The 22677-nt window shown below is 36.6% G+C and overlaps 4 protein-coding genes across 4 annotated transcripts; 3 read left to right on the top strand and 1 right to left on the bottom strand.

Annotated features, from left to right (window-relative positions):
- Positions 1-289: 289 nt before the first annotated feature.
- LOC110379584 (cilia- and flagella-associated protein 36) lies at positions 290-2958 on the bottom strand. Its single transcript, XM_021339309.3, has 7 exons — positions 2605-2958; positions 2284-2360; positions 1966-2169; positions 1538-1674; positions 1166-1370; positions 873-996; positions 290-763 (listed from the first exon to the last, which is right to left on the bottom strand). The coding sequence occupies exons 1-7, from the start codon at positions 2711-2713 to the stop codon at positions 603-605; spliced, it is 1017 nt and encodes a 338-aa protein (XP_021194984.3). The 5' UTR covers positions 2714-2958; the 3' UTR covers positions 290-602.
- Positions 2959-3473: 515 nt separating this feature from the next.
- Positions 3474-6342, top strand: LOC110379576 (phosphatidylinositol N-acetylglucosaminyltransferase subunit H). Its single transcript, XM_021339295.3, has 4 exons — positions 3474-3868; positions 4138-4262; positions 4513-4590; positions 5673-6342. The coding sequence occupies exons 1-4, from the start codon at positions 3574-3576 to the stop codon at positions 5778-5780; spliced, it is 606 nt and encodes a 201-aa protein (XP_021194970.1). The 5' UTR covers positions 3474-3573; the 3' UTR covers positions 5781-6342.
- Positions 6343-16441: 10099 nt separating this feature from the next.
- On the top strand, positions 16442-17798 carry LOC110379580 (uncharacterized). Its single transcript, XM_021339300.3, has 3 exons — positions 16442-16731; positions 16952-17021; positions 17368-17798. Exons 1-3 carry the CDS (start codon positions 16480-16482, stop codon positions 17676-17678), a joined length of 633 nt encoding a protein of 210 aa, XP_021194975.3. The 5' UTR covers positions 16442-16479; the 3' UTR covers positions 17679-17798.
- Positions 17799-17946: 148 nt separating this feature from the next.
- On the top strand, positions 17947-20679 carry LOC110379579 (uncharacterized). Its single transcript, XM_021339299.3, has 2 exons — positions 17947-18292; positions 18739-20679. Exons 1-2 carry the CDS (start codon positions 18212-18214, stop codon positions 19972-19974), a joined length of 1317 nt encoding a protein of 438 aa, XP_021194974.3. The 5' UTR covers positions 17947-18211; the 3' UTR covers positions 19975-20679.
- The last annotated feature ends 1998 nt before the right edge of the window (positions 20680-22677 follow it).

Here is a 22677-nt window from a genome sequence, read left to right as displayed (position 1 = left end):
AATAACTCCAGCTTTTCATTCATGAATGCACAGTGAACGCGAGGCGAATTCAATTATTACATACGTGGAATGAATTTGTCAGAATATATTGTAAATATATAACGTTTTATGTAATAATTTTATTTTCAAATCTGCCAACATCCACGTGTATAATAGGCTAAAAGCATCGAGCTGTCAATTAGATTTATACGATTCTTATATTCCTTGAAATAACTTCCCCGTTAATTAAAATACGAAGTTCTAGGTGAAAGTAGACTGTAATAATGACTATTTTTTATCTGTCTAGGTGGATGACCATCATAAATTAATTTATACACAGATTAAAATAGATTTACCTATCGGCAAGTTGTGTAAAATAAATAAGCTTACGATAATGCTATTATTATGATGTCACTAGTTAAGTAAGCAATATAAATATAAGGTAATAATTACGAAGTCATGTTGTTTCTTTCATACATTCCACAATTTACTAAACAAAATAATAAAACTCATTTTCAAACTCTTTACATATATTTCTTTAATTTGAGTTCATGAGTTAAAAGTATTATTAGCTTAGTGATATCCCTGACTTATGAATTGAGTAGAATTCCTTTGAAGCGGAATTAGTTAGCGATGTCGACCACTTCAGTCTTGAGCTTGGAGGCGAGAGCACGTCTCAGCTGCATGGCATCTGGTGGCGGGGTGGGGGTGACGCCTGCCAAAGCTGCCTGCGCGACGCGAGCTGACCGAGGCCTGGCCACACTGCCTTGAGATCCCTCTCCCCCTAGAAGCAAAAATAAGGGTCAAAGGATTAGGCAAACTGACATCGTGACGTGGCCATTTTTCAAATGATGATAAATCCATAGTGGTAATTTTCCAAATTCCAAACAAACCTCCCGTTTCTGCGCCGTCTGCCGCACCGAGTCGTCGTTCACGAACTTGCTTCTTCAACGCCAACAACTTGTCACGTTGCTGCTTCAAATACTCCTGACGGGCACGCATTTCTTCCTCGCTCACCTGTGAAAGGAGAAACTAGAAGGTAGTATGTATTATGGTGCTGAGAGCAAGTATCTCAGTATTGGCGAAATATTCTTGGTAAAATCTCAGAAAATGTTGACGCTACACTCGGATGCCACGAGTAGTTCCATTGGACCACGGAAAACTAAATAATAAATAAAAAGCAGACCTCTACTTTCTTCGGAGGTGGCTTTGGCGGTTCCAAAACTTGAATCTTCTTTTCTTCAGTGACTATGTGGTCTTTTTTCTCAATATTTTCATCTTTCTTTTCAAAACTGTGCAGTTTTGATAGCAAAGTTTGCTTCTCAGCCACCACTTCCTCAGGTGGAACGTTAACAACCTCATCTTTGGTCGCTAAATCTTCCAGTTGTAATCTGAAAGATTTAAAAATATGATCCTCCGACATCCGCGAGTTGGAAACTTTGGCAAACTTAATCGGAGTTGATTGATGCAAGTTTAAAAATTGAAAAAAATATTTAATGCATTATCATGGAACAACTGATTCACCTGGATACCTTTTCAATGCATACAGGACACTTACTTTTTTATTTCAGTCATGACGTCATCATTATCAGGCCACTCCTCGCTTTCGTCGCTTCGTGAAGAGTCCAACTCTTCTGGTTCATTAGAAAACAAGTGCGGCATTGCTCCATACCGCCTTTCTATCAATTCTAAAGCCTAAAAAGTAGAGGCATAATATATGAACGTACGAGATTTACTGTAAAACGACTACCCCAAATTGAAAAAAATATTTGATTTTTCTATTTGTAATAAAGAGGAAAAGGTTTGTGATTACGGGATGACCAGATTCAACAGCTATAAGTCGCAAGGCGAAACAAGTTTTCTGTGTCTGAAGGCAAGTTAAGAGGGCCCGTCAGCGAAGTTTAAAAAAATCCACTGCTGGATGAAGGCCAAGCTAAGGGGTTGGCCCATACCTACTCGCTAGGCTTGTGTATTGTTGATACCTACCTGCAATTGCAGTTCCACATTCTTGTGTGTCATCATCTTAACGAACATTTCGTAGTCGTTAGCGGCCCATATTTGCTCGAACAGTCGCCGATGGAAATGTGCCGGCAGTCCAGCTAGATCACGAGCCGACAACTTGCAGGCCGCTTCGAACTGATCGGCCGTGATGCCAATGTCATCCATAAACGAGCCTAGCATCACGTCAACCTAGAAACACGCAACAGTAATTAGTATTAAAACCACTTAGATCCTGATTGCAGGCCTTAGATATTGATTACAGGTTGACAACGCAGGTAGGTAAATCTTACTGGTTTTACTTACCAAATTACGGTATTCGACATGTATCTTCTTATACTCTGGTCTATCAAGAACTTCTCCATTATCCGTAGGCTCAAAAGCTGTAAAACAAAGGTAACCATGTTAACCTTGGCATGACAGGGTAGCGTATAAAAACGGACCAAAATATTTTGGGTAGGTACACTGTCCCTACACCTTCTTACTGGTTGTACGTAGGTATGTGGAAAAGTTTAATAAGTTCTAAGTTTTAGAAAGCTGCCATTTTATAAACAAATAAAAGGGCACAAAAATTCTAACATCATTATTTCCAGAGTACCTATCTGCATTGACTGCAGTTAAACTTACGCAGTGATTTTTCTTCAATAAAAGTTTGCAGTGGCACGTTCCACACAGGTCCATGCAGAAATCCAACCAGGGAATCGAACACCCATGCGTTACCGTCTAGGTTTTCCATTTGTAATTACAAGTACTTTCTATATTACGAACTACTCTGCTGTTATTATTAATTATTTTAATAAATTGAACTCAGCTTCAACAATTTTATGACGTCTATTTGTACTACAGTAGTTATGGCAACGGACGGAACTGTTTATTTTTATTTTCTTCGAGTTCTGGCAGGCTATTGAATACAACGCTATCGTTTTTAATGGGTTTTCAAGGTCTCTTGATAGGGTAGCATTGATGTCCATATCAATATATAAAAACAAGTACCTAGACTAAATTAATGTAGGTATTCACGTCCATATGAAGAAAGAAGAGCGAAGCGAGGAAGAAAAGCCTGGGGAGCTATTTCCGCCATCGTTTGGGATACGTAGGTAACGGGAAAAAAGGGGTTCTATTCTATTCGTATGTCAGGACTGGAAGAGAACGTAAATTTTTGATGATGAAAATTATATTTTTGCTTGTGCTGTGTCATGACGTTAATCTGTGCCGCTAGTCCACCTTCATTCAGAATGCGTGGCGTATGCATATGTGGCGTCGGGTTTTGATAGTATGTTTTCAGCTTTGAATGCAGCATTTTAGTTGTCAGTCAATTGACATTGATTGTCAAACAAATGCGCTTCGTTCTACTGCAAGAAATTTCTACATTGTTAAGCATATTCTATTTTGTATCTCTTCTATATCATTGCTTATGACAAGGAGGCAAATAAAATAAATTCAATCAATAAATTGAGTCATGCGCAGACATATCAAAATCTAATCATCTGTTTGTTTTGTGTTTTGAAAAATATCAACAGCACAGCTATTTTTAAAGTGGATTTGTTTAAAAAAAAACAAGCATAAATTACCGTTAAGGGTTCACAAACATTAAATATGGGGGATACACAACCATACACAGTATTAGAATACGAAAATGTGAATGGCATGAAAGTGGTGTTAAACATTTTCAAAAGGCAAACTTCTCCCAAATCAAGACTATTTACAATAACATACAAAAACTTGAGACCAGATGGCACAAGACCAGGGGCTAAAACAGCACTGTTCTTAGCGATTCTATTTAATTTATTAGCTTTCTGTTACATCCGTATAAGTTTAACAGCAATTTTGGTAGTAATCATTGCATTATCCTTTCTGGTTTACTTTTGGTTCACACATAGCGTGCAGTCAGGTTTGTATTCATTGTTTACTATTTTGTTTATGTTGTCAAACATCATGCGAAAAAAAAAAAAAATATTTCTTATTTGTACCCGTTGTGTAACCTAGATGGTGATTGGGCAAGTATTTACTAGACTCTGGGTATATGATGAGAAGCCTTATTTTGGACTCCTATTAATAGTTCAAGTACTATTTATATTTGAACCTGCCAAGTTTGTGAGACCTAATTGTTCATATCAAGAAATATTTTTTTTTAAACAAGTGTTAAATTGCTATTTTCAGAGAGTCTTCTAGTCATTCCAACGGTGTGTATACAAAGTTCAGTAAAGTATGTGTGGGGCAAAGAAGATGTCTTCGTTGACTGGTCCATTATTGATGATGTTATTATAAATGAAGTTATTCAAATGGTAAGAATTTATGGAGAAAATATATTCAGAGCTGTAGCTCTTCGAGATTTGCTGTTGTAATTAGAAATAACAAAAGATATCTTTAATTTGATGACTGATATTATTAACAAAATCGGAATAATTAGAAACTGTTATAGGAATTTGCATAAAATTCATTAGCTAGTTAGTTTGCATTACATGTTTCATTGAAACTGAACTACTTGAAATACTTTTCTGAACTATTTTCAAGATACCTCTTTTCTATTTTCAGAATCGAGTTTTATATTATCTCACAGTATTGAAGAAGGAAGATAATCCAGACGCTGTTCGCCTGGTTCCAATTTTCAAGGTAAATCAATACATATTTTATTTTTCAAATAACATAATCAGTTACTAACCCCCTAATTTTAAAGGTTACATAAGCCATTCCTTAGTGAAGGATTTCTTTGACAATCCGTCACTAAGGAGTGATTTAAGTAATCATTAAAATATATCTGTGAGTGCAGAGGTAAGGTACTTATTCTTTAAAATAAGTAAAGGAAGCGAGGACAATGACATAGTATTCGGTGCAATATTACTTCTTGTCAAAGGACGATGGGCGTTTTGGTACCTTGTCCAACAGTGTTGAATGTAGTACCATTGCGTAGGTCTTGGCAAGGCAAAAAATGTTTACTATGACGACTAGTCCCAAATCCTTGTCCATTTCGCGTGACATCGACTAATAGAATGCATAATGTTCATAAATCATCAACGTAGATGTAGTTCTTAAATCCAACTGTATCGAATAAAAACTGGTAAAGTAACAAAAAAACTAGAATTTGGCCTTTTTAGAATGTTTGTCTGCCGATTGATTTGAAAAAAGACTGTGCAAACCTTTGCAGTTCACGCAGAACTAGCTGATGTATTTGGTGAAAGTTTTTCAGTCTTTACAATCAATTGAGGTTGAAAAGTCAGAAGACGATGTTTACATAGTACATATTACGACTCAATCTTGCTCGTCAAGACGTGCTGAGATAATGATGGATTTCTTCTTAAAAAAAGATGAATATAAATGTTTTGAGCTTTCGTCAAATCAGATGACGATTGTGTTTCCGTAGTATGACTCCATAGACTATTACAACCTTTAGATTATAATAGAGTGTATCTCAAACAATGTAAGATGTCTGTTAACTGAGTTTAAAATTATTACACTGACGACATAATATGCCTCTTAATGAATTTGCATATATGGATGACATACTTGTATGTCGATTCAATTTTTATCGTTACTCGGATCGGACAGCTAATTGAGGCAAGCCCCATAGTTTTTATTATTCTTCACGTTAATACCTTTCTAATGATATATCATACGTTACTGTTGGAGCGGGTACCAAATTCCATACAAAGTGCCCATTGTCCTTTAAATGTGATTTTGTTTTTTTTCTGTTCCAGTATACAAAACCAAGACTAGTGATGCTTCAGAAGATATATTCTGAAATTCAGACATTCTTGATTGAAGCGCAAAGAGAAAAGGCAATGGCGGCCGGAGACAGAGTATAAAAATTTAACACTACAACATTACGGTACACACAACAGCAAAACATTGGAAAAATATGGAGACACCTTAATACAACGTTAAAACATACATTCCGGAGCACTGATAGTTTTAAGGCATTTAACAATGTACATTTTATTATTATATTTTATTTAAAAATGTACATTTGTTGGATATAAATGTTTGTAGATTTGCATTTACTACTGCATTTATGTAGTAAAAACAATATTATTATCTATTTTTTAAATTAGTTAAAACTGTAACAAATACCTCTGAATGGAAGCTACAAACCTCAATTTTACTTCAGGATTTACATCCTTTTCTTGCCTATCTCTCCACCTTCTATCTTAAAAATGGTAAATGCCTATGTTTTTATTGAACAATTGTTTATGCCACAGTTTTTAATTAATGTAAGTAGGGAGACTACCTAATGGATTTTTTTGATATAATTAGGTAAATTGGACTGACTGTGTACCTACTCCTTATTATAAAATGATAAGTGTGGTAACCATTTATCCTAGTCAACATTTTAATAAATAATAAAATATCACAATATCAATGAACAAATTTTATTGTATGTTTTAATTATTTGTAGGTACCTGAATATAGTTAAGTTTGATTTTATTTTGAAGAGTTTCTCCGTGTTTCGGAAGTCACGTTAAATTGGTGGGTCCTGGCTGACAACCAGTCTTACCAACAGGGACCGGGTATACCGGTTACCTAGATTGAGTAAGTTAGCAAGGCAGCCGCTCCACGTAAAAGACGAACTGAGCGTACTAGCTACGGAGGACGATCCCAAAAATAGTTAAGAAAAGGCTAGGCTGATGATGTTTTTCTAAGAATCAGGCGCTTACCTAACCTACACTAACGAAAATCAAGTCAGTTTTTCCTTATCACTGTTCTATAGCCGATAAACTGCACGTATTTAGTATCAGCCTACCTAAAGCCTTCCTATTTCTGTCGTTTAAAGTGTTTGTTTGATAACAATTTCACATTTATCATCTAACACGTTATACAGGCTGGAACATTTTACCATTTTTTTAGTCATTTACCTGGTTATGTTTTTAGTTTTATCCCAACGATGGCTTAGATCCTGAACTTTTTCAAGGTGGGTCTTGATGCTGGTCATCAATGGCATAGGTACCTACGGCCCGCAGAAAGCTTTTCCTCTCGAATCTCCACCTGGAAATAATAAGGTATTAGGTATACGATTTTGAGAAGCAAGCTCGATGTTCAATGTTCTTTCAATCACGACCCAGTTGAGGCAGCCTCTTTCTCATTTGAGCGCCTTGAATAGGCTATCATAGACTATACCTTCACAGCCATGAGGCCCCATTCCTCCAAAGGTCATGCAATAATTACAAAAATGATCGATGGTGCTACTAGTCCGAATGAGGGTTTTTGAAATTTTTTCTGCCACCGGGTGGCGCCACGTATGCGTCTGGTCCAAACAGCTGTCAAATAGTATGGAATTGTAGGTGCCGAACTTATTGTTTATTGAAATTCTGTTATATTGGAAGTGTTATTGATTTTATTATGGACTACGGTCAGAATAAGGTTTCCGAACTAAAAATTGAGCTAAGAGAGAGGGTGCAAAAGTCACTGGTACTAAGGAAAAGCTTGTTGAAAAATTTTTTAACACAATATGATTTAGTTTTTTTTATTTACTCAACCGCAATAGTAAAACAATAATGCAGTGCTTTAATTATAAAATAAAAAAACACTAAAATCGTTCACTATTCATAGTAAAGATAAGCACTTTGACAGTTATTTGGACCTGACGACTCGGTGCTGCCACCTGGTGGACGCCATTTTCCGAAACCCTCATTAAATTGAAGTGGTATAAAATTAAAATTAATGTAGGTAGGTGCCTATACTTACAAACCTACCTAGATTGTCTATTGAAATCATACTGTTAGCATTCTAATCTTGTTTCTAAGCGTTACAACTAACATTTGCGTCGTTATACAACATACAGACAGTTGACAGCAGATAAGCCTATATCATACGAGCTCTCGAAATCCGTTAGAAATCGGCAGAAACAAAGCCTAACGGTGCACGTTAGATTAACGACAGCTTTGATACGTAAGATGCGCGTGAGCAAGATAAACGGCGCTATATTGACACGATAAGACTGGGGAAATACGTTCGTCCTCTGTCTGATAATCATGCTGTTAAAGTATGGGCTTCGAATCTGAAGCTGATATCATGTTTTAGGTAAAACGTTTTCATGATTAGCTTAGATACGTTACCTGCTATTAAGCACTAGGCTTGCTTTTGGGTGGGTTTTTGTTAAGCCTTTCTAATGGCTCATCTCTTTTAAACAGTCTTGCAACTTGGCCCTTTAAAAAGCCAGTTGGAATAACTAATTTTCCAATGTAGTGACCATAGCAGGCGGTATAACGAAAAGTTAGTACCTACTTAGATAAGTATTGTGTCAATCTTTACCGACTTGGTCGATAGGAAACCATTGTTTCACTGTAAAAATTCAAGCTTAATTCTTCAGCTTTCTGTATGCAGATAGGTACTTTCGACTTTTTTAAGCCTAAATATTCAACCCACTCATAAACATTGCAGGTACTGTGATGTGAACATCCCGTTGTCAGGTTTTGTTCCGTTTTATCAACAACAACATGTACATAGGTGGGTATAGGTACCTAGGCACTGTATGTAAAAACATCTGATCCGATGCTCAAGCTTGTTTGCAATTTGCAGTTCACCTCGTACAAGCCAAAAACAGGAGCATTACGTCGAACCGCTCCATTGCTTTTCGGTAACGATCCGTCGGCTTCCCTGCCTGATCCCGACTGCACAAATTAACACCTCCCAAGCTTACAGCTGTGTAATTACACACGTTCCCATACACGAATTAATCGTTTAATTCATTCGCAATGTTGCTAAACACGTACGTCACCGTGCCGCTCTGTGACACCTAGTACTTTGGCAACGCCTGCAAGTTATCACCTGTTTAATTGTAGACGACGTCATCACAGTTTAATACCATTAACGCTCCTGAGCAAGCCGAACATTATTCAGCCGAATCAGAACAATTAGCTCCGAAACCAAATGATCGCAGTGATTTGTTACTTTCCTTTGTTACATTACCGTTAGAGGATAACTATTTTCACTTTGTGTATTTCATTTTTAGTGTTACTGTTTCTTAAATAAGGATTTAGCGAGTTTCAAGTCGGGATTGCTTGGGCGTTGTGAAATTTTCGCGACACTTCGGACGGGACCGCTGTTGCTGCGAAATTTTTCTCATGGCTTCCACATTATTTCTTGTGACAGAATTCAGTTAGCTGCAGAAAGTTATTGGGCGTAGAAAGTAAAGTGGAATTACCTATACTTTCATTTAACCAGATATCAGATTTGTTTGAATGATTGCCTTATTCCTATCTTGTCGGATAAAGCAAAAAATTTAAATTGTAAACGTAAACTTACAATTCATAATGTAGTAGCTCTGAGCTCACCCTTTTCTTATTCAATTAACACACAATTAAATACCTACATAGGTATAAGCTATACTTCAAATCAGAGCTTATGATACCCAATACTGAATGATACTTAATTATTATATCAAGTCCATGATGATCACGCGCCTAATTTGAGCGAGTCCAATTCCAAACACACTTGCTATCCAAATACATTACAAATAATTACAGAATACAATCCACTTGCATATTTGATTACATAAACTAATTTGTAATACTAATAAACGTTTGATTAGCTCATTTACGCTGAATATATTAAGGGAGCATATATTTAAGCTGCGTACGTATGTCGGCAAGTTAACTTGCTGTTCGTTAGCGAGTTGCTTGTGTGAAATATAACCGTTTAGATCAGACCCAGTATTGTGTTCCTCAATTTAGTGGATTCTGTCGAAATTCTCCAGCAATACGTTGTGATATTATAAACCGTTTTCGCTTGAACCGGGCATTCGAGGAATGGTGGAATGGTGGTAGTAGAACCGTTTTAGTTACTAGAATTCGATAGTTGCTTGTCTAGCTATGTTCTAAGTAAAAGTAATAAAGTCTTATTCGTTTCCATGCCAATAAATAAGTAAATATTAATCTGTAGTGAATATGAAAATAGGTAAGTATGGTACAATCGGTTCTTCGTATTTCTATCCTAGCGTTTCTAGGTGATTTCGTGCGTGGGTATAGGTACCCGATACCTATATCAAGCATATTGCGGGTAAAATAAAATACATAATGATTTAGAAAGTCTACTAAATTAGTAAATGTAACGTAATCTTTTATGAGTATTTCTTGACCTCAAAACTTGACATGAGTGTCATAATCGTATCGAATATCGAACCATTGAACAATGCAAATCCGACAGATAAGATCTAACAAACGTGCTGGTTTAAACCTGCACTCAAGTAGGTAGGTACCTACCACTTATATAAGTAGGTATTTACAAGAAGGTGGATTTGTTGTGAAAAAATGTCAGTCACACAATCAATCAATCGACTGATCGGTGTTGATTAAAGTTTTTCAGCAGCAAATACGAGATTAATCATACGCCGCCAAGAATGCAGGCCAACATTTTTTGGATTTTACTTTTTAGCCTCTTTTTTACATGTTTATAAAAACTTTATATGTTTCATTATATACTTATTTAAATAATAATACTACCCGTACAGAATATTTTGTGCTTCTCACTTTAGCGAGTGTCGACGCTGAAATGATGCCGTCTATCGGTGAAGTTAAAGAGATATTGAACAAATAAAAAAAAAAAAACTATTAATAAATGTATTGACTTACATCGTGTAATACACCTAGTATCCAGCCAGTTGCAGCATTGCAGTTGAAAAAGGTTCTCCAATTCATTTAATCCTAAGTAATTTGTATTGTAGTGATGCTGAAAACGGTACTCGTGTACCTACCAACTTCTACATAGATGGAACAGGCATGGTGTGCTTCGCCCACATAGCGTGTTGTCACAGAACACGACTCTTGGAGTAACATTTGGCTAAATTAGACGATCGACTCAACTCACATGTTGAGCGTTCCGTCATTCGGAAATAGGGGCTTACGTGCAAACGCGCCGCAGCGCTGCAGCCAGCGAGCGATCTCTGAGCGAACTAATTGGCGATGCAGCGCGCGCTGTTGCCGCTCCGCGCTCACAACGCATCGCCCAATGATTTCAATTACCTAATTAGATTTAGGAGGTAGTTCGACGACTCTGAGTGCCTACCTGTGAACTAATTGGATGAACCGCTGCTATTTTCGCGCTCTTATGGTAATTCTATTGTCTCCGCTGAAAGGCGAGCGCCTAATGACTGCCGAACGGTGAAGATTAATTCGCTCTTTGTCTTTGTGCGATGGTTTAAATAGACATTTAACACTTCTCGAATGTTTTTCTTTGAAGAGATTTCATTCACTGTAGATACTCTATTTTTTATCAGAATTTCTGGTAATTTATCTTGTATTCTTTGATTTATTTACGTTTATACGTAGGAAATTCTCAAGCTTGTGATGCTGTAAGGGTAGATGTTATGACTAAAACAAGTCCTTTAAAATGATGGGTAAACAACAATAAAGGGCCAGGGCACAGGGTATCGTGAACTTGATACGGCCGGCCGTACTCGGCATACTTCACCTTTTTAACACAGAATAAAGATCAAAAGCAAGGTTTTGAGCACTTGTCGGCTCGAGTTGTGCTTGATATCGGATACTTTGCTGGTACTTGGTATATTTTAGCGTCCTGCTCTGTAATCTGTTTACAGTTGAGCCGCATTAGCTGACTCGCAATATTGGATCCCGATGCATACGGGGATCCGTCTAGAACGTGAGAATATTAAATTTTACTACAGAAATATCGCCGATTAAAATTTTTCACGTCTGCCGTCTTCAATATATGTGCGGTTTTATGAAAATATTTACTCACCTTTTCGTTTCGTTTACTTTTGAGTCAGTTTCCAATGTGGAACTTAATGCTGTGTTAGCATCACTAGGATTTTATTTGAATAAGACTGTCCGTCTACCTACTATGTAAAAAGTTTTTCACACCACCTTACATATCCATCACACTTCAACAGTAAGTATAAAAGAAGGTCCTTCAATTAGAATTGCTAAAACTGAGGGTCTGATTGATTGCGTCTTGTTCATCGCACACAATCTATATGCTAATAACATTGTACTACAAACTCCTAAACGTTGCACTTTCTTCCATTATGTAAATATCAACAGTTAATTTTCTTGATCCCGATCGGACGTTGGGAGTCTGTCGCAGTATTTTTCCTTTCCCCTTGAGACACGTAAGGATGTCGAGAGTCTTCGATTTTGGGAACTTTTTTTCTCTCACTGTGGTCTCATTTTATTTAAAGTCGTCTCAAATTTTGAGCAACCTACGTTATTTTAAGACACTGAAGACGATCTCGTTAATATAAATAGGTTCATAATATTAACTTCTAAAAGTAGATCCCCGAATGAAGGTTAGTAATAAATTAATGTTCAATGAAGTCAAATTACAAGTTCTCTTCGTAATAAGGCTATTTTGGTTGAAGCCGAAAACTGTTGACTAAAACAGATAAAATAAATAGTTACTTCGACAACCTTTCCTAACTGAAAAAAAATGGCAATATGTGAATGTTTGTGTTTTTATTTTTTAGTTAATTTTTCCCATTAAATTTTGTTCCCTGTTCTTACATAATTTGAATAGAATTCGTAACGGATCATATACAAGCAACTAATTATGCGATACGATAAGATGAGGGTCTCAACTCTCTTCATACGTGTTTAAAATCTTGTTCTTGCGAATAATTAGGAGTAATTGGGAGTAAGATTAAATTGCTTTTTATGCTCGTGTGATTTGAAAGCGTTTTATGTGAGCATTGTGAGCAAGGAAGGTTTGGTAAGCGGCGTGAATTTATGCTTGTTTGATTTCATGATATATTGTTACTTGTCTTGTTTATCTCGCACCTTCCTTTCTATTTTGATTTGTTCAACATGTAGGTACAAGTTGTGCCTGTGTAATCACGCCGGTGACTCATATTGCATATCTTTTATTTAGAGTTCAGTTCACAGGAAAACAAATAAGGACTATAGTAAAGTGACTATAGAAAAGGACTAAAGTAAAGAAAAGTACTTAGAGTAATCAGTTGTGTCTAAGTCAAATCGGTTTAGCCGTTTATTTATTATAAATATTAATTAACATTAATTTATTCCAATTAGGCAAAAGGTTTAACAATGTGACTGAAATCAGGCAAGTCGAGTATTTGAAGTCTACTTATTTGAGTTCAATGACCAAATATGGTAGGCAGGAAAACTACGGAACCATTAAACACCAGGTTGTAACACACTTGATATTCCATATAAGTTCAAGGGCAGTTACTTACCAGCAGTCAACATTGAGATGAGATTAAACCACTGTTATCAGTGGTCCAGTGAAAACCAAGATTAAGATGTTATCAAATCGAGCTATCAGTCACGTCTATACAGAAGATGACTCAATACAATGCATCATCGTTTAAATAATAGTGGCCTGTTTTCTAGCAGATTTAAGTATTTCTTTGAAGGAAATATACGATAATGTGAATCATATAATTATTTTCCTTATTGCAAGTTTTCTTACCTGAAAGTAAATAGCAGTAATAGGTTTGTATGTTACTTGTTACAGCTACAACCCAAAGTGGGAATATATCTAGTTTTAACCGGCTATAGCTCATGCAACCGGCCGTATGCGGCTAACCTTAGTTTTATCCTTTTAGGAGAAGATGTAGTTATCACCATGAGTGGATACACCTTGGAGCAGCCGCATACAGCACCTAAGCCCACTACAGATCAGCTAAAATAGCCTTCATTTCTCAAAAAGGATTATATTGATGCCCCAGTCAATGTCAGTTTTATTTGCAGTGATATCGGCGTCAAATTACCAAGATAGCTGAAGAATATATCACGGTCCCCGCCAACCTGTCCAACAGTAACCCATAGAGACCGCTTACGATCATGGCAAAGTCTGCAAAAATAATGGAATCCTAAAATTCTTCCGCCCCCGGGATACTATTTATAAGGTTTTAAGTTAAAACAAACTGTCAAACAACTACCCCCGGGGACGGAAAGTTTCGAATGGTGTTAAACTTTCCGAATGTTGTCTTTATTCCTTATTTTTATCTACTATGGGAGGCGGTGCGGGGTTTTCACGAAGAAGGTAAAAAAGTACCGCTCACACAATCTTTAAGCTTCAATAAAATATGAGATAATTATTGACTTCTTTTCTAGTAATGTAATGTTATCTTTCTGTAACTTACAGTACTTTTTAAATCAGCCAAGTAGTTTCCGATATAAGCGCGTTCAACCTAGCAAACTCTTCAGCTTGGGTATTACCTAGTACCTAATATTAGTATCGAAATACTTACCTTTCATCTCACCCGTGACCTAAATCACTGAATATTCGTGCTTACGTATAAATAGCAAATAAACCTCATTAGGAAGATGGCTTACAACAATCATTAAACAGATTGCTAATAGGATAAATAACCAGTCAGACCTAATTAATGGGTACTTACTCGTAATATCCGCGCAGGTTGTAATCATGTTCCATTCGTAATAGCATAAACTTACTCAGGTATTAGATTGTTTGAAGATTATATACGTACCTACCTACGTTGTTTAAATCAAAATAAGTAACAGTGGGTATCAATAACCGCCGCGGTTTAATTGCTTACTAGAAATAGAAATTTGGAGGTGAGGTTAAAATCAAAATTCTGTCAGTAAGCAACACAACAAAAATATAGGTTATTGAAATACCCGTTGGTAGAATATAATCTACCTCCACAAGAGAATATTCTTTCTAATCTATCAGCAAGCTAAAGAAAACAGTTTCCCTTCTAATAATACCTACGTGAATAAAATCGAAGTAACAATAGTTGCTCGAAGTCCATTACAGGCAGCCCTGGCTTCGACCCTCGCGGGAAATCAGCGGCGACACTAATTATATGTTTTATGTTTTTTCTACAGCCTTTGATGGAACATCCTTGGGTCTACTTATCTCGGTTTATTAGCTCCGTGAGTGTTGACAAAACTTATGCCATATCGATTAAAAAGTAATCTAATCATATTTAATTTGTATTGTATAAAAAGCACTTGAAAGTATTTGGGTCAAAAAAGTAAAGGGGATACTTACAAGATCAATTTCATAGTATTTTATTTCAGTAAATCATATCACCATTTTAATTAAAACACCCGCACAAAAAATTACACATGCAATAACTTAACCAGACGTTCAACATCAGAATCATTTTCAAAAATATCACGTAAACGATTTAGTTAGGAAACTCATTCGGTTTCAGTGTCGACCTGCGCTTCGGATCAAATTTCATATCATTCTTTTTAAATCAGGCACTTGGCTACCTTGTTCGATCCTGTCATTATATCTGAAGACCGACCCCATCCTGGTTGCAGCTGACGAGATTATAGATGCGGCAACGAACGACGGATGCGGCAAATCTGGGATCTGAGAAATGTAATATTCTCGAAGTTTCTGTCGTTCAACTTCTTTCGCGTCGACGACGGTTGTCTCACTCAAGTTCGTTTCTATCGTTTCGAATTCCGAAGACGTGTTGGATGTTCCACTGGATATGTCGGAGATATCACCTCGGTACTGGTAATACGATAGTCGGAGATGCGAATAGTCGTCGATGAAGCCAGATGAGCTCGTATTAGCTTGGTCTGATCCAAATGACGTTGATTGGTTATTACTACTTTCGTTGGCACTCATTTTTAATTGCGTACACAAATTACAATACTAAAAGTTGAACAACTTGCTTATTACTCCTCGGAATGACTCAGACTAGCGATGTTCTTTGACGTACATCTGATATTAAAAGTAAAAGGTAGGTCGAAATATATTTTTTTCTCTGTCAAATAGATACCTACCAATACCCACATTACTAGATTATAATATTCATTTATCGTGGCGTAATCCGGTGCGAGTAGGAATGTAGGGTATATGAGATTTAATAGGTGTATCTAAAATTAAATTCTGAAATATTGATGGAAAATATGAAACAGGTGAGTGAAACATTTCATGTCACTGAACACGCACGGACGGCGAATGTATTAAAAATTTCAAAGATACTGTGTTGTTTTAATGTCGATAATATTCTGTTCTCGTATATATTTTTTAATATTTTATCAGCGGCTATGGCACATTGGTTTCTGTTATTTATTTATTCAACTAATGCATTGGTACAAACATATTAATTATTTATTACATACAAACCTTTTATGGATTTGCTTTTATAGGATATAATTTGAGATTATTTATAAGTATTCCGTGGATTAGTTCTCGTTGATAAAATTAACTTAGAAAAGTAAATAATGAGGAAATATAATAAAATTAGATAGCTAAATTAAGCTATGTGCTTATAACTTTTTTATTATTACATATTGTTTTATAACTTATTTATTTCCAAAGAATTTAACAGGATTGTTTACATTTCAGACATCAACGAGGAACTGAGGACCGTAACAGAAAATACTCCATCGATCTTATCGCACAAAGATCGAACAAAGTCTTAGTCACAATCTAAACCAAACTAATCATATGGATGAACAGAAAAAAACATCTCAAGTACCAAAGGAAGATAAATCTTTATCTCACATGACAACTCGATGAATTGCGATAATCTTATCATGTAGTATAAAAGGGCTGGGCAACTTAGAATCGGCACCACAGACTCCAGGTAACGATTCCACAATGATGAAGCAAGCCTTAGTTGTTCTTGCCCTGGTGGGCCTCGCCTTCTCGGCTCCTCAGGCCAGGAAGCTGTTCCACGAGCACGTGGAAGACTTCCTTGATATCATCTCGGAGGAAGCTGCCCATGAGATCGAGCACCTGATGGACCATTACGTGGAGTACGACGAATTCTGGCAAGCTCTCGATTACATGAGGACCAACAACTTCAAGGACCTCGTTTACGAGATGGAGTCCCTGCCTGAGTTTGTTGCTGTGAGTTTTTTGCACTGTTGTTTATTTTTTCCATTGTGGTGTTATTAATGGGATCTTGATAACCATATTTCGTAATGGGGCAGGCCGGTCCCATGACGGAACGCACAGTTTTTATTGATTGTGAAATGTAGTGTTAGGTTATTGGACGCAAAGATCCTTGGAGTTGTATTTTTAATTTATTTTGCATACATAGATGACTAATACAATGATTTGTTCACAGGTGGTCGAATTCTTGGAAAAGGACCAGATTGACATCCACTACTTCATCGACTTGCTCAATGACATGATCGGTAAGTTATCAACATTATAACCCCTGGGGTACTGATTAATATTTTTAGTCGATCTGTCATTGAACATCCTTTGCAGTCGTTACGGGTAGTCACAAGCCAGTAAGTTTGACACCAGTCTTACCAAGGGGTATTGGGTTGCCCGGGTAACTGGGTTGAGGAGGTCAGATAGGCAGTTGATCCTTGTAAAACACTGGTACTCAGCTGCACCTTGTCAGCTGCACTATGTTGGGGTCAGACCCCAATATAGTTGGTGAAAGGCTCGGGAGATGATAATATCAAACTCATGCACTTTTTATTTAGAATATTTTTTTTTTCACATAAGACTAATAGCTAACTTTCTTTGCAGAAAATGTCGACAGGAAGAGGAACGCCCGTCACTCCACCAGCGGCCGGGACCTGTCCTCTTTCGTCAGGGACTGCATCAACGAATTCCCCAAGGACAAGCTGAGCGCACTCTTCGACCAGAAGATGGCTGACGATGAAGAATTCAGAACCGCCATTGAGAACCTGCAAACCGAGGAGTGGGCTGCAGTATTCGACGCCCTCTGGGAAAGCGAAGTCTTCCAAGCCGAAGTCAAGACCTTGGCCGAAAACGGTATCGATGTCGGTGTATTCCTTGACGAAATCATCGCCGTCTTCGGACAAAACAAGAAGTAGACAATCTATTTTGTCAATAAAAGCGTCGTATATACCAAACTTTTACGACCACAAAGTCATATAATATTATGATTTATTTATAAGTATTACTGAGAAATAAATTATACTTATTACCATCAAGTTTGATGTTTGATTGATCATTTAATTTTATAATGTCAGCAGGGGTCAGTGAACCTAAATAGTTTACTATATTGTTACCTAGGAGTGAATGTCAAGTGTTTGTTGTATTGATACATGATTTACTATCACTGTACTCGTAGTATCAACAACGCGACACAAAAGAAATAGCAGTAGTTTGACTAACTTCTTGACAATAAGTTGTTTTGAAATCCGCGTCTTTCTGCATTTCTATGTTTCATTGTTTACGTTATTAACATTAGACTAATTGTTATCATGATCTTAGAGCTAGTCGGTGGGTCCGAGTGGTCGGTCATCATTATTAGTGGCAAATAAATATTTATTTTATGTAGTGCGTCGTACAAAGCCGCGGGATTTTATATTTATTTTGTTCTGTTACATCACGGGCGTGGAAAATGAGAAATGCATTTGTTGTTTTAGTTTCCTTATGTATTGGAGTTGTTTCCGGATTTATTGTACCCAGGAGTATTTCAGAGGTGAGTAATAAAACGGCAACCTAGTTATGTTGTAAAATAATGTTTAACCCAAATTATTTGTAAACGTGAGCAAGTTCATTGCAGAATGTTTGATTTATTAAGTGTTTAATTTGTTGTTTTTACACATTTTGACATTTTAAAACTCATTCGAACTTTTAATTACGGTCTCGGTAATTATCACGATACCAGAAACTATCCTAGGTCAATAGTCGCGAGCGTAAATTCAGCATGGCTTGGGTTCGATTCCCTGGCAGTGGAATATTTGTCGTAAAAACATTGTACAAGTTTTTTCTTGATCGCAATATAACAGGAATATGGTATTCAACTGTGTGTATATTATCACTGCGAATATATATGATGCGCATATTATGAATGTAGCTAATGTATCTAACTAACGGAAAAAAGTCCCATTCCCATTTTAAATGCATTTTTTTCTTATATTATAGGATGAAAGTACCACAAAGTCGTCCAATGTTACGACAACAGAGAAAGAAGACGTAACATCAACAACAACTTCGTTTCCATCGAAGTTCTCTGTACTGCCCAACAGTCGCAGTGACATTGATGAGAAAGACTTATACGAGCACGCCACAGAGAAGCAAAAAAACCAAAGCGAAAGAGCCTTTATTTATATCAATCAGATATATAAGAAACCCGTTCGTAACAAAATCTTCAAGGTGCTACCTTTAGATAATAAGCCTGAGTTAGTTCGAGTAGTCGTCACCCCGCCGCCGGCTCCACCGGCCCCGCCACAAACTCCGTGTCCAAGTACTTTTGATTCTTTAGGACATGCAAATACCTATTTCCCAGGATATGATTTTTCTGATAAGCCGCAAGATATGGCATCCTATTTTGCAGCCCCCAGCATATTTAGATGCAATTTCAAGGAAAATGCAAAAAAAAACATAGACCTTACAAGAAGTAAGAGTCTACCACAGGTATCAAACAGAATTGACGAGAGACGAGATTATTTCGAACTCTTGAAACCTCCCATTTTAAGGCCCGTGAGTCGAATTAATACTAAATCGACCTATGACATTATAAACCAGAATGATTTTGGTTCACTCTCACCTTCAAATAGTCCATACAAAGATAGCTACTTGAAAAAATATAATTTAAAAAATCCGTACCTTTCTAAAGCAAACGTAGCAATCTTACGTCAGGACGAGTTCAGAAAAAACTATGGATTTCACGGGGACTACGCTCGGCGTAATTTTCAAAGTAATAAAGACTCAGTGAATAGAGTAGAAGACGTCAATTTTGAAGGTGACTTTATAAACGAAGATGATACTCATAGGTTGCTGACTGACAACCAAGAAGAAGATAAATTATTAGACAAATATCTAAAGGACACTTTAGAAGAACAAATCACAGGTTCTGACAAAGGAAGTATGCCGGAATGTAGTTACCGAGAGTGTATTTTACAAGGTACTAAACAGTACACAAACAACGGACTTCTTATAAAACCTGATTGTAGATGTGGCAAGCGGCATAATGCTAAACAACTTGATCCATTTGCTAGAGATAGGCCGCTCAGAGAGGAAGCAAAACGCAATGAAACCGGCAAATCCTCCGAAATGAATTACTACGAGGACCTTTTATCAGGCGAGGCAGCCTTGATCAGGCAAGACGATGATGTGATCAGGCCGCCTCATAGATACAATGACACTGGTCTCATCTAGCTCGGTGTTTAAGTAACACTTACTTTTATTTATTAAGGCAAAGCTTCCGCATGATTATTGAGCGCTATTGTTCTATGGAATAGCTATTCGAGCCGTTGACCAGCGCGGCGGGTTTATAATATAAAATTCTAAAAGTACAGTCGAAGAATACGCAGGTCTTGAAGGAACTATTCCACAGGAAAGTGCTCGCAGTGTACATCACGATAACGACTGCTCAAAGCTATCGCGATTGCGATCTCTGCGCGCGCATCCCTCTTCTTACCGGCGTTTGTTGCTCCGAGAAATGAAATGTAAACACTGTAGAACGCCAACAGATGTCCAGATAGCCAATAGACTCTTCACAGAAATACAGACTAGCCAGAAGGGACGTGCTCCCCATTTGTGAAACTTTTCACAGCTTTACTTTTAATTTTTTGTAGGAGCAGGTAGCACTAAGCAGATAATGCAAAATAATGCATTGTTAGTTTTAAAGTAGTTTATTTTGTTCTCTGTTAATAACCATTAAAATATGAATCGTTTTGAACTTAACCATAAATTGATGCTGTATTGGGCTAAAAATCAATTTTGTTGAAAAAATATTAACTGTTTCACGACTGTTATAGTATACCTACGTTTTGTTATAGTAAAATTTGTTATTTTCTTAAAGACGATTTGTTTTTGTTTGTCGTGAACTGTGAATTAAATGTTCTATCTAGTTTCTTTATTTCTATCAGTTTCTTTTCACTATTTGTCCAGGGAGATGACTTTGCCCGGACCTCGGACATTGTTCGAAAATATTTGAGAGTTCGAATGGACGATTTGGCAAAACTCGACATACTCAATGTTTGTATTTGTTCACACACATGTATTTATAAAATAAAACATTAGAATGTCGTATGCCGCATACCATTGCGATTATTTATTGGCATTCACTATTATTCCCTATCATAGTTGATATGAAAATAAAACATTCAAGCCTGGAGCGTCTTTCTACAACTTACGTAGAATAGGACAAAAGGTTCTACTGTTAAAAGAAATTGCATGTTGATTTCTTGCCTTCTGATTCATTCTAAAGTCACCTACCAAAAGAGCAGTGCTAATAACTAACTTATTGAAGAAAAGTCGCAATAATTAAACGCATAACACAAGAACTCTTCAGAACGTAACAAGCATTAAATTTTTAATCCGTTTCTCATAGTTAGGAAGTCTTCAACAGGTTTTGAGTTCTGAACTTTCTCAAATCGGGGAGCGTCATCCTCAATTTCTAAACGTGCATTATTTATATGTTTCGCTCAGTTCGCTCAGTTCGCTCCAAGTCTGAGGAGCGAATTCTCCTTTCGCTTGGCATGTATTTAATTATGCAGATGCGGATCATCGTTGCTATTTTCTTGTTTTATGAGCCTGGAAATGACCCTCTAGAGTTTGACGGCGTTATTGGACGCTTACTTATTTATTTTCCCTTTCATTATTATGTTTTACCTTATTCTGTTGTTAGGTGCTTGTGTTGTGTTATCGGTATAGGATGTAACAAGATGAACATTTGAGAAATGGACGTAAATGAACTATTTAATAGTTACTTCACGGAAAAAGATTCATTTAGATTGAACGTTTTACAAAGACACGGGACATTAGGCAAGTACTTGTGGTAAGAAGCTTATGTAGGCATCATAAGTCTACAAATACCTATCTTACATTTTTACTACAGTCTGATCTAAACTAAATTATTAGTATTACCTTCATAAACATAAGACGCGGATCCAGATGTTACATACAGCTGAGAGGGAATTCAGTTTCGTGTCATATCTCCGTCACTTCGGCTGTCATCTACTCAACTCCCCCGTTTTACGACGATGACTGCGCTATTATAAAATTAGCTATCACGCTTTATATGTGTGCTTAGTTAAAGGTATAGATATACACTTCAAATTGTGGCTTTTTACTAGGGCACGTTTAGTAGAGAACCTTGTGGTTATCGTTTGAAGAATAATTTTGAGGACTTTTAAAGAATGTCTATAAGTAGCAGGTATTCATCTTATGGGGATTCATTATCCAGAAACTCGGACTAATAGTTTTTTTGTGGTATTTGTGAATCGTCTGACACTTATACACGATCATGATCCTTTATGTAAACACTGGTACCTATTTACCAATGTCCCAAGCACTTCCTTAGGTTGAAAACAGTCTTGTATTTAGGCACGAATATTCTTGACAGTTCTACGAGTAGTTTACGCTCCTATAATATAGGTATTGTATGAACTTATTTATAAGTTTTTCAAGTCCCAAATTTTATGCTCATCAATTCAGAGGTACATACCACAATATAAGTCTCAATAACCTGCTAAAATAACGGGAAATAGCTCAGTGTTTCAATATACGGCCGTCATTCGCGATTGATTGATGCGCCCCGTTCCGCACTCTCTATTGAAATGAGAAGATAAGAAATTCAACACTAATTTACTTCTCTATTTACTGAATATGCCCCAAATTTGCTTATAAATAGGTTTTTTAGGTTACTCGTGGTTTAATAATATAGCTTGTATCTGAAAGTCTGGGAACTAAGTAAAAAGGGTTTGGAGATTAGCCATCTTCAATGTAATAATTGATGCCTATTTCATCCTACGCGTTAGTTACGAAGAACTGTAAAATGAAATTATGTAAGTCTGAAATTAAAATTAAGCAAGAAATTGTAAATAAGCATTTGATTGTACATTTCTTCTAAACGGT

The sequence above is a fragment of the Helicoverpa armigera genome, chromosome 20 (assembly GCF_030705265.1).
Source record: "Helicoverpa armigera isolate CAAS_96S chromosome 20, ASM3070526v1, whole genome shotgun sequence".
In the NCBI taxonomy this organism is placed as follows: Eukaryota; Metazoa; Arthropoda; class Insecta; order Lepidoptera; family Noctuidae; genus Helicoverpa; species Helicoverpa armigera.
Note: the sequence above shows the minus strand (reverse complement) of the source record. Positions and strands in the feature narration are given on the sequence as shown.